The sequence below is a fragment of the Mobula hypostoma genome, chromosome 6 (genome assembly GCF_963921235.1).
Source record: "Mobula hypostoma chromosome 6, sMobHyp1.1, whole genome shotgun sequence".
Classification (NCBI taxonomy): Eukaryota; Metazoa; Chordata; class Chondrichthyes; order Myliobatiformes; family Myliobatidae; genus Mobula; species Mobula hypostoma.
Genome location: NC_086102.1, coordinates 112,924,090 through 112,936,981, shown reverse-complemented (window position 1 = coordinate 112,936,981; position 12,892 = coordinate 112,924,090). Strand labels below are relative to the sequence as shown.

Sequence of the window (12,892 nt, the reverse complement as noted above, 5' to 3'; positions counted from 1 at the left end):
CCAGAGAAAGCAGGATCTCCCAGTGGCCACACATTTTAATTCCACATCCCATTCCCATTCTGACATGTCTATCCACGGCCTCCTCTACTGTAGAGATGAAGCCACACTCAGGTTGGAGGAACAACACCTTATATTCCGTCTGGGTAGCCTCCAACCTGATGGCATGAACACTGACTTCTCTAACTTCTGCTAGGCCCCACCTCCCCCTCGTACCCCAGCTGTTACTCCTTTTTATGCACACATTCTTTCTCTCACTCTCCTTTTTCTCCCTCTGTCCCTCTGAATATACCTCTTGCCCATCCTCTGGGTCACCCCCCCCCCCCGTCTTTCTCCCTAGGCCTCCTGTCCCATGATCCTCTCGTATCCCCTTTTGCCTATCACCTGTCCAGCTCTCGGCTCTATCCCTCCCCCTCCTGTCTTCTCCTATCATTTTGCATCTCCCCCTCCCCCTCCAGCTTTCAAATCCCTTACTCACTCTTCCTTCAGTTAGTCCTGACGAAGGGTCTCGGCCTGAAACGTCGACTGCGCCTCTTCCTATAGATGCTGCTTGGCCTGCTGCGTTCACCAGCAACTTTGATGTACGTTGCTTGAATTTCCAGAATCTGCAGAATTCCTGTTGTTTAAGAATCAATGAAAAGCTGCACACAAAGACCGACAAGTAACCAATGTGAAAAAGAATACAAACTATGCAAATACAAAAAAAGAACCCCAACAAATAATAAATAATACTGAGAAGATGAGTTGTTGAGTCCTTAAAAGTGATTCCATGGGTTGTGTTCAGTGATCAGCTCAGTGTTGTGGTGAGTGAAGTTATCCACACCGGTTCAGGAGCCTGAAGGTTGAGGGGTAATAACTTAACTTGGTGGTGTGGGACCGAAGGCTCTGGTGCCAGTGGTGAGAAGGCAGCAGTGAGACGAGAGCTTGGCTTGGAATAGTGGGGGACCTTGATGTATGCTGCTTTCTTGTGGTCGCACCCCTTGTAAATGTGCTCGATGTGATGAGGGCTTTTCTGCTCATTCTAGCCTCCTGACATTACTGTTTTTCTTTTGCAGGCCCATGAATGTTTAGTCAGTGGACACTTCCCTGCCCCAGAAGATACCCTACAGCTTCTAGCTGCCCTGAGGCTACAGTATATCCACGGAGACTACACAAAGGTCTCCCTGAACCTCCAGGAAGTCTACCCCGTCTCCAGGCTGAGGACCAAGATTTTCCAAGCCACTAAGTCCAATTCACAGACACTGGAGAAGAGAAGGACCAGTTTCCTGGAAGGAACTTTGCGCCTCAGTCTCCGCACAGGCTCAATGAGGAAGCAGAAGATAGAGGAGGAACAGATGTTGGAGATGTGGATGAAGGAGGAGATGTCGGCCACGCGGGCCGGCATTGTGGACAAGTGGCTGAAGCTCCAGGGCATGGCGCAGGAGCAAACCATGCTGACATACATGGACATCATGATGGAGTGGCCTGGCTATGGCTCCACACTCTTTGATGTTGAGGTAGCTCGGTCTGGTTCCTGGCTGGCTTTCAGTTCGGTTAATCTCCCAAACCCATCTCCTCCCAAACTCATGCTGAAGGGATAACGGATGCGTTGGTCATGATCTTTCAAGAATCGCTTGATTCTGGCATGGTCCTGAAGGACTGGAAGATTGCAAATGTATGTGCATTCTTTAAGAGGGGATGAAGGTGTAAGAAAGGAAATTATAGGCCAGTTAGCCTAACCTCAGTGGTTGGGAAAGTATTGGAGCCCATGATTAAGGATGAGGTTTCGGGGTACTTGGAGACTGATGATAAAATAAGTCAAAGTCAGCATGGTTCTGTAAAGGGAAATCTTGTCTGACAAATCTGTTCCTTCTTCGAAGAAGTAACAAGCAGTGTGGACAAAGGAGAGGCAATGGATGTCATTTATTTGGATTTTCAGAAGCCATTTGTTAAGGTGCCAGACATGGGTCTGCTTAACAAGATAAAGTCCTGTGGCGTTATATGAAAGCAGAATGGCTGACAGGTGGGAGGCAGCAAGTAGGAATGAAAGAGGTCTTTTCTGGTTGGCTGCCGGTGACTAGTGGTGTTCCTCAGGGGTCAGTATTGAGACTGATACTTTTCACGTTGTTCGTCAATGATTTAGATAGTGGAATTGATGGTTTTGTGGCAAAATTTACAGATGATACGAAGATAAGCGGAGGGGTAGGTAGTGCTGAGGAAGCAATGCGATTGTAGCAGGACTTAGACAAATTGGAAGAATGGGCAAAAAAAATGGTAGGTGGAATACAGTGTTGGGAAGTGTATGATAATGCATTTTAGTAAAAGGAACAATAGTGCAGACTATTATCTAAATTGGGAGAAGGTTCAAACATCGGAGGTGCAGAGGAACTTAGAAATCCTCGTGCAAGACTCCCAGAAAGTTAATTTACAGGTTGAATCTGTGGTAAGGAAGGCAAATGCAATGTTCTCATTTATTTCAAGAAGAATAGAACATAAAAGCAATGAGATAATTCTGAAGATTTATAAGACACTAGTCAGGCCGCACTTGGAGCATTGTTAACAGTTTTGCGTCCCATATCTCGGAAAGGATGTGTTGTCATTGGAGGTTCACAAGGATGATTCTGGGAATGAAGGGGTTAACATATGAGGAATGTTTGGCATCTTTGGGCCTGTGCTGACTAGAACTTAAAAGAATGTGTGGGGATCTCATTGAAACCTACCGAATGTTGAAAGGACTAGATAGGGTGGATGTGGAGAGGATGTTTCCTGTGGTGGGGTATCCAGAACCAAAGGGTAGAGCCTCAAAACTGAGGGATGGCCTTTAGAACAGAGGTAAGGAGGAATGTTTTTAGCCAGAGAGTAGTGAATCTGTGGAATGCTCTGCCACAGACTGTGGTGGAGGCCAATTCGTGGGCATATGCAAGGTGGAAGTTGATTGTTTTCTGATCGGTCAGAGCATCAAAGGATATGGTGAGAAGGCAGGTGTGTGGTTTGAGTGGGTTCTGGGATCAGCGATGATGGAATGGCAGAGCAGTCTCGATGGGCTGAATGGCCTAATTCAGCCCTGATGTCTTATGATCTACTCTCTACAGGGAAATGACCATTTCATAGGTGCACCACATTCCATCAGTACATGTTATTGTCGCCCCTCCAGCTCTCCCACTCACTCCCTCTCCCTTCTTGGAGCCCCAGGTGTGCCCTTGGTGGGGTTGAGTACGGGTGCCCGTTGGCGGGTGGGGTTGAGTGCTCATACTCTGGATGCAGGATGTGGCCATGCGATTCCTTTGCCCACCGATCGATCTGATTGTGTCATCCCTGATTATCCACAGTGCAAGGAGGGTGGATTCCCCAGCGACCTCTGGCTGGGCGTCAGTGCGGAGAACATTTCCATCTACAAGCGGGGAGATGCAAGGCCACTGGAGAGATTTCGGTTCGAGGAAATTGCCGCCTTTGGAGCCCCACTGCCCAACACCTACCGGCTGACGGTGGGGAACCGGGAGATGTTCTTCGAAACCGCGCAGGTGGGTTTGCCCCTGTCTCTGGATGAAATGGTTCAGCAGTGTCTCTGTTGCGGGCTTGGGAGGCATGTTTGTGGGACCCTCTGAGATTTCCCTACCCACCAACTCCATCCCCAGCCTGAGGGGGTTCAGGACAAAGGGAGGCCAGGAACTGGAGATTAGGACTCTCGGGTCTCCTGTGTCCATCAGGGAAACTGGAGCAGTTCTTCTTCTGTATCCATTTCCTGCCCAATGTCCGGATCCACTGTGACCTCCATCCTGATTGTACTCACTCAGAGAGTGAGCAGCCCACAAAGCCAAGGACAATGGAATTCCAGAGATTCCCATCGCTTTACCACAAGACTCAATCCCTCCTTCCAGTCCTCCATCCTGGGAAGCAGTATCGCCATATCCACCATTGTAAAGGGGAAGGGAATGAGAGCCAGGCTCCCAAGGCGACAGGCAGAGTGGATGACCAACAGCAGCTCTGGGGAAGATGTTCTGTGAAGGAACCAGACTGAACAGGATGGAGAGTGATGACAGTCAATGCCAAATTCAAGTTTATTGTCATCTGACTGTATGTATATACAATCAAATGAAACAACGCTCCTTCAGACAGCAGTGCACCCACAAAACATCACATGAACCAAAATATTACCACAGATAAATTAATAAACTATAATTCAATGTTTGTGTGGGCACGACCAGCGATCTGAAGGTCGTGAGTTCAAGCCCCAGCAAGGCACTTAACCACACATTGCTCTGCGACGACACCGGTGCCAAGCTGTATGGGTCCTAATGCCCTTCCCTTGGACAACATTGGCGTCGTGGAGAGGGGAGACTTGCAGCATGGGCAATTACCGGTCTTCCATACAACCTTGCCCAGGCCTGCGCCCTGGAGAGTGAAGACTTTCCAGGCGCAGATCCATGGTCTCGCAAGACTAACGGATGCCTTAAAAATTCAATGTTCACGTAATGCACAGCACAGATAAACAGTATACAGCTCACTGCTCTAGTGACGAGACCTTGGTGGTGGCAGGGTTCTCATTAGTCTCACAATCTGAGGGAGGAAACTGTTACCCAGTCTGGCAGTCCTCCGCCTGATGTGATGCCCAGTACCACCTTCCTGACAGCAGTGGGTCAAAGAGATTGTGGGGTGGGTGGTAGGGAACTTCAATCATCGGAGGATGCAGACCCCTCCTGTGGGAGTCGGAGTGATCTGGGAGATGGATGATGAGACGGAGGTTGCATTGGATGACTGGGTACTTCGCACTGGTCATTAAGTGGGACAGTAGCTGGGCTGGACAGTGGTGCAGTGGATAGTTCCACTGTCTCCCTGCTCCAGGGCCCCAAGTTCGATCCCAACCCCCGGCGCTCTCTGTGTGGAGTTGCACGCTCTCCCTGTGAATACGCGGGTTTCCATGTGATTTGCTACGTAAATTGGCCGCTGTAAAATCTGCAGGGAGCGATGGAATCTGGGAGAATGTGGACAGAATGAAAAGTGGGCATAATGGAGGACCAGCATAACTGAGAGGCTGGTGGTCAGTGTAGACTCAATGGGCCGAAGGGCCTGTACGGTGCTGTCTCTCTCAATGGCTCTATAACACTGCCAAAACCTTGGCAGGAGGCTGATCATGGTACTGGGTGGGTGAATATTGAGGAGGAGGAGATAGTTTATGCTGATGAGGCCTCCGTCAGTCAGGGTTGGTCATGGATGTGGCATCCTACCTGTCTAGATACGCAAGCCAGGGCAGTACATTATGGAGAGCAAGCTGTTGCCCATGTAGCAAGCTCCCCCTCTCCACGCATCTGATGAACCCAAAGGAACAGAAACTGATACAGTTTGGCACCAGCAGCATGGCAGGAGTCGCCAGTCAGCGTTGAACTCACTGTAGGACTACCTTTGGGGCTCCAGCTCTGGAATTTTCCCTTGGTTTTTACTCTTGAAGCCTTCCCTGTGAGTGGGTATAGCCGTAAAGCAGCGGAGGTTTGAGACTAATGTTTTCCTCCTTCTAGGTGAGCTGCCAACCACGGCCGACGAGTCCCATCTGCCCAAAGCAACTGGTTTTAAGTTGCCAGTAGCCGGCCTTTGCCCCTTCTCCTGTCAGTAGAAATAGTTCTGCTGGGCTTAGTAGCTAAGCCACATGTGAAGACCAGGAGCTGGACTCGGTTGTCAGAGGCTAACTGAGTCGAACACCATTGGGAACGTTTAATAGGTATTGGAAGCTTATCCCCACTATCTCCTCTGGCTATGACAACCTTAAGGAACCATTTGTGACCAAAAAAAAGCCAGAAACGCCCAGGGGTTAGGCAGTGTCCGAGGAGAAACAGAACTGATGTTTAGACCTTAAGATATAGAAGCAGAATTAGGCCATTCAGCCCATCAAGTCTGCTCCACCATTCCATCATGGTTGGTTTATTATCCCTCTCAACCCCATTCTCCCGACTTCTCCCCGTAACCTTCGATGCCCTTACTAATCAAGAACCTAATCAACCACTGCTTTAAATTAATTAAAATATATACATTAAATATATTTTAAAACTCCTCGCTCTGTTCTGAATAGACATCCCTCCATTCTGAGGCTGTGCCCTCTGGTCCTTGACTCCTCCACTGTAGAAAACATTCTCACCTCATCCGCTCTATCTATGCCTTTCAATATTTGATAGAGTTCAATGAGATTCTTCTAAACTCCAGCAGGTACAGGCCCAGAGCGATCAAACAATTATCATACGTTAACCCTTTCATTCTCAGAATCATTGTGATGAACCTCCTCTGGACCCTCTGCGATGTCAGCACATCTTTTCTTAGATATTGGGCCGAAAACTGCTCATAATACTCCAAGTGTGGTCTGACAAACACCTTGTAAAGCCTCAGTATTACATCCTTGCTTTTATATTCTAGTCCTCACAAAATGAATGCTAACATTGCATTTCCCTTCGTTACCACTGACTCAACCTGCAAAGTAACCTTTAAAGCATCCTGCACAAGGACTCCCAAGTTCCTTTGCACCTCCGATTTCTTTGCATTTTCTCCCCATTTAGAAAATAGTCTGTCTTTATTCCTTCTGCCAAAGTGCATGACCGTACACTCACCTTGCTATGTTTTGTCACTTCTTTTCCCATTCTCCCAATCTGTCTAAGTCCTTCTGCAGATTCCCTGCTTCCTTAACACTACCTGCCCTCCTATTTTTGGATTGTCTGCAAACTTGGCCACAAATCCGCCGATATGTTTCCGGCAAGGGACCCATTACTCTTGATGTCCGAGCTTGGCAGTGCCCAGGATTTACCTGAGGATAGTTCCAGTGGATATTCAGCCCACGGAAGCTACCGATAATCCATCAGAATCAAAATCACTAGGAAATTCACTAAAAAATGTATATAAAAATTCAATAAGTAGTGCAAAAAATAGAGAAGTAAACTCATGGGTTGATGGACCATTCAGAAATCTGGTGCTGGTGGGGAAGAAGCTGTTCCTAAAGTGTTGAGTGTGTGTCTTCAGACCAGTGTAGCTCCTCCCTGAAGCTAGTAATGGGAAGAGGGCATGTCCTGGGTCACAGGGGCCCTTGGTGATTGATGCTGCCTTTTTGATGCATCGCTTTTTGAAGATGTCCTCGATGGAGAGAAGGGTTATGCTCATGATGGAGCTTGGCTGAATTCCAATCCCATCCCTCCTCCCCGATCCCCTCTCTTCCTATCAACTGCCTTGGCACTTCGGATGCCTTCGGCAGTTTCCACTGCCCACTCACTGAACGCCCATGTTCCTTTGTAACCTCACTGCCTAGTCCCACAGCTTTGTACAGACAGCATGTGTGGGGATACTACACCACTTTCACCATGGTCATTAGTTCAGAGTGAGACCTGCTGAGGGCCCAGAGTTGTCTGTGGTGTCCTTTCTCTCAGAATCGTACAGTGTGGGAATAGGCCATTCATCCCATCTTGACTCTGACAGCCAGTGGGCACCCTTCCCTATTAACCCCGTCACCAAGCACTTGATCCAGAGCCCTCTACACCCAATTGACGACAGTCCACCAGACAGTTGTTGCCAATGATCCGGCTTTGGCCTTTCGTTCAGTCCATCTGACCGTCCGGTCATCGATTGTCACTGTCCTGAACATCCCTGTACCAATCTAACCTTCTGGTTCTGGTTTCCCTCACTTCTCCTATGGACACGGTATTTACTATTTGTATGATAAGATAGAATCTTGTCCTCACAATCTGCTCGTTACCGTCTTCACCTTTTTTTAACCTGTACTGTACTTTCTCCATAGTGTTCCACTTTATTCTGTATTCTGTAAATATTTTACCTTGTTCTACCTCAGTGCAGTGTGTAGTGAATTCATCTGTATGGACGATATGCAAGATGAGCTTTTCACTGTACCTCCATATATGTGACAATAATAAACCAATATCAGTAAAGACCTACAGTCGGCCCTGGTTCTGACCCCTGACCCCAGTCTCAGTCTCTGACCCCTGACCCCAGTCTCAGTCTCTGACCCCTGACCCCAGTCTCAGTCTCTGACCCCTGACCCCAGTCCCAGTCTCTGACCCGGACCCCAGTCCCAATGCCTGACCCCGGACCCCAGTCCCAGTCTCTGACTCCGGACCCCAGACCCAACGCCTGACCCCAGACCCTGAGCAGAGCCCCAAAGTTGAGTTTCCCTTGCGTTCCAGCCTCCTCATTGTCACTCTGGGTTCTCCAGCGCCGTGTCGTCTGAGCCCCAACAGTTTGCATTACTCACTCGGCCTTGTCTCTCCTACCGCAGGTGGCTGAGATCACCAAGATAGTGAAGGCCCACATCAGCAGCATCGTGACGCGGAGATACAGCTCGCAGGTAGCAGCCATCGCCCGCAGAGACACCAGTGCCCAGACCAGATGAATGGAACATCAGCACCTTCACCTCAAGTACCACCTCCCCTGTGCTGCAATGACCGAGTGCTCTGCAATGGTGGCCGAGTCCACCAACCATGTGGCTCAATGGACTCTTCCTGTGGGCTCTCTAATGGCTATGCCAGGGCTGTAGTTCCACTCCTGAACTGGGGTGGCGCTGTCTGCAGTAGGGGTGGTGCTTGCCATGGAATTGCAACACTGCCGCTGGCATCGCCAGCCTGTGGGAGCCTGAAGTCTGGGTGCACTGGAACATTGATGAGTGGTTACAATCCCTCCAGCTGGTTAACATAGTCTGCTTGGCTATGACCATGTGAAGTTGGAGTTACTGGGGGACCAATGGCCAGGGTGTAATGTCAGCTTCCCGTGCAGATGGGTTGACCAATAAGTCGGGCAGTTGGGTCGCGTCGGGTGGTCCAGAGGACTTCCAGTGTGCGTGGGGGAAGGAGGAGATGGGCACAGCTCAACTGGCCCCATCTTTGGCATCTCACAGTCCTCAACCCCAGCACAAAGCGGTGGTGTTGCCAACAGAAAATGTAGTACAGGAAGAAGGGGCCGATTGGCAGCCTGCCCTCCTTCACTGTATGACTCACTATCCTTATTAAGCACTTCACCCTCACACCCACTGTCCTGACTCCTCTCTGAACCGCCGTCCTCTGCTTCCTATGTGTTTTTATAAACCAATATATTATTTAATATCTATACAGAGATCAATGGAGATGGAGTAATTGTTCATCATGTAATGACCAAATATTCAGAATGAGAGTTTTATAAAGGAGCTTTTCCACTCAGAAATACAGATTAGAACCGTCTGAACTGTTTGTCTGTTGATTTTGTAGCTTTTAAGTTTGGGATGGAAGCAGTGGGGGACACAATGTTAGATGACAGCCTTGATACCATCAGCCTGCTCTGCTGTTCCGCAGACCAAGGTTTCATAATGGTTCAGAGCCTGCCTGTATACTCTGTGCCTCTAACGGTAAATTCCAAAACTGCGCCTGCCTTGTTAACTACATGTGGGGTGGCACGGTTAGCACATACATCACTATTGTAGTGCCAGCTGTAAGACTGAGGTTCGGTTCCTGCCGCGGTCTGTAAGAAGTTTGTCTGTTCTCCCTGTGAGTTTCCTCCAGGTGCTCCAGTTTCCTCCCACATTCCAAAGATGTAAGGTTTAGGTTTAATAAGTTGTGGGTATGCGATGCTGTCACTTGTGGCTACTCAGCATATTCCTCGCTCATTTGATGCAAACAACACACTTACGAAATGGGAGAATCTAATCACAGCCTTATCGTCCAGGGACATGAATGAAAAGACAGAAGATGTTGGAAACCTTAGGTGGTTCAGGCAGCTTCTGTGGAGTCAGAACTGGTTATGTTTCAGATCCAAGAGCCCCCGGCGGGACTGGTTAAAGAGAAAGTTGGGCTGGCTTTAGGTAGCAGAGACCGCGGGGGAGTGATGTACAACAAAGTGAATATCACCATAAGACACATTAGCAGAATTAGGTCAATTGGCCCATTGAGTCTACTCTGCCATTCTATCATGGGTGATCTATTAACCCTCTCAACCCCATTCTCCTGCCTTCTCCCAGTAACCTTTGATGCTCTGCACAAATAAGAACCTTTCTACTTTCGCTTTAAATATACTCAACGACGTGGCCTCCAAAGCTATCCATGACAATGAATTCCACGGATTCACAACTCTCTGGCTAAAAGTCTTTCTCCTCCTCTCTGTTCTAAATGGATGCCCCTCTATTCTGAGGCTGTGCCCTCTAGTCCTAGACTCATCCACAATAGGAAACATCCTTTCCATATCCACTCTATCTAGGCCTTTCAATTTTCGATAGGTTTCGATAAGATCCACCCTCATTCTTTTAAACTCCAGCAAGTACAGGCTCAGAGCCATCAAAAGTTCTTTGTATGTTACCCCTTACATTCCCGGAATCATCTTTGTGTATCTTCTCTGGACTTTCTGCAATGCCAGCGCATCTTTCCTTGGATGAGGGGCCCAGAACTGCTCATGGTATTCTGTGTGGTCAGACAAATGCCTTATGAAGCCTCAGCATCACATTCTTGCTTTTATATTTAGTCCTCTCAAAATGAATTCTAATGTTTAATCTGCCTTCCTTACCACCGACTCAACCTATAAGTTGACGTTTAGGGAATCCTGCACAAGGACTCCCAAGCCCCTTTGCACTGCTGATTTTTGAATTTTCTTCCTGTTTAGAAAATAGTCTATGCCTTTATCCCATCTACCAAACTGCATGACCATACACTTCCCTGCACTATATTCCATCTGCCACTTCTTTGCCCATTCTCCCAATCTGTCTAAGTTCTTCTGCTGACTCCCTGCTTCCTCAACACTACATGCCCCTCCACCTATCTTTGTATCATCTGCAAACTTGGCCACAAAGCCATTAATTCCATCATCCAAATATATTACATTGAAAGCAACAGTCCCAATACAGAGCCCTGTGGAACACCACTAGTCACTGGCAGCCAACCAGAATGGTCTCTCTCGATTATCACTCTTTGCTTCCTGCCAGTCAGCCAATCTTCTCTCCATGCTAGTAATACCTGTAATACCATGGGTTCTTACCTTGTAAAGCAGCCTCACGTGGGGCACCTTGTCAAATGCCTCTGAGAATCCACGTAAACAACATTCACTGGCTCTCCTTTGTCTATCCTGCCTGTTACCTCCTCAAAAAATTCCAACAGATTTGTCAGGCAAGATTTCCCTTTAAAGAATGCTGACTTTCACCTGGTAATTATGTGGTTCCAAGTACTCTGAAACCTCACCCTTATTAACGGACACTTAACATCTTCCCAACCACTGAAGTCAGGCTAACTGGCCTATGATTTTCTTTCTTCTGCCCTCCTCCCTTCTTGAAGAGTGGAGTTACATTTGCCATTTTCCAGTCCTCCAGAACCATTCCAAAATCTAGTGATTCTTGAAAAATTGTTAATACCTCCACAATCTCTTCAGCCACCTCTTTCAGAACCCTGGATGTATACCATTTGGTCCATGTGAAGGTGATACCTTCAAACCTTTCAACTTCCCAAGCATCTTCTCCTTAGTAATAGCAATTACACTCACCTGTGCCCACTGACACTCTCGAATTTCTGGCACACTGCTAGTATCTTCCACAGTAAAGACTGACACAGTATACTTACTAAGTTCATCTGCCATTTTTTGTTCTCCATTACTACATCTCCAGCATTATTTTCCAGTAGTCCAATATCCACTCTTGCCTCTCTTTTACTGTTTACAAATCTGAAAAAAAAACTTCTGGTACCTTTTTTAGTTGTTTTCTGTTGGTTTTTAAAACATTCCAAATCCACTAACTACCCACTAATTTTTGCTATATTACATGCTCTCTCTTTTGTTTTTATGCTGTCTTTGATTTCTCTTGTCAGCCATAGTTGCCTTGTCCTGCCTTTAAAATACTATTTTATCTTTGGGATGTATCTATCCTGCTCCTTTCTTTTTTGTAATTTATTTTTTATTGAATCTCATCATCAAACAAACATTTGCATAAGATGTATTCCAGATACTGTACATATATATCATATAATCAATTTGTCACAAATCTCCACATAATATTTATCTGAGGTATACACTTATAGAAAGGAGAGGAAAGAAAGAACAATCGAAAGAAGAAAACTATGTACAGAGTAGGGAGTGATTTTTTTTTACAATTGACTTGTGAGAATAAAGTCAGGCCTATCAGGTGTTATGTAGTTAAACCATTTTTCCCAGTATGAATAAAATTGTTCCAACTTACGATTAACAGATGCTGTTATCTTCTCCATTTTGTAAATATCCATTGTAATTTTCATCCATACATTTAAAGTTGGGCTCTCCTGAGATAACCATTTCCTGGTAAGGGTCTTTTTACCAGCCACCAGCAGTACATTCATTAAATATTTATCTCTTTTTAACCGTTCTTGAGGTACATACCCAAAATATATGGTCTTACTCTCTAAGGGTATTTCACATTTAAAGATGTCTTGTAGGGCATTGTGTATCCCATTCCAATAGTCTTTGATAATGGGGCAATCCCAGAAAATATGATAATGGTTTGCATTTTGATTTCCACAATTTCTCCATCAAACAGGGGGGTTAATATCATTATGGGATTTCTGAGAGGGTGTAATAAAATATCTTATCAATTTTTTGCACCCGAACTCCCTCTATTTCTGTGAACTGGTACACTTCCATTGATACCTCCATATTATTGTCCAGTCTTCCTCATATTATTATCCCTCCTTCCTTCTCCCATTTTGTTTTAATGTATGAAGTCGAATGTGTTTTAAGATTTGACAAACCCTTATACACGCTTGAAATGATTTTACTACCGTTGTATCCTTCTCCTTCTGAATTGCCCCAGAAACTCCGATCATTGCTGCTCTCCTGTCATCCCTGTTTGTTTCCAATGAACTTTGGCCAGCTCCCCTCATCTCTCCATAATTCCCTTTACTTGACTAATACTGATACATCTGACTTTATCTTCTCCCTCTGAAACTGCAGGGTGAACTCC

The 12,892-nt window shown here is 46.6% G+C and overlaps 1 protein-coding gene across 1 annotated transcript in view; it reads left to right on the top strand.

Moving 5' to 3' along the window:
• Nucleotides 1-12,126, top strand: part of LOC134348310 (unconventional myosin-X-like) — a 92,918-nt gene extending 80,792 nt beyond the window's left edge. Inside the window, exons 39-41 of the mRNA XM_063051487.1 lie at nt 1,053-1,493; nt 3,306-3,497; nt 8,237-12,126. Coding sequence (XP_062907557.1) covers nt 1,053-1,493; nt 3,306-3,497; nt 8,237-8,350 — 747 coding nt within the window. The 3' untranslated portion in view covers nt 8,351-12,126. The remainder of the gene's footprint in view (nt 1-1,052; nt 1,494-3,305; nt 3,498-8,236) is intronic.
• Nucleotides 12,127-12,892: the final 766 nt, after the last annotated feature.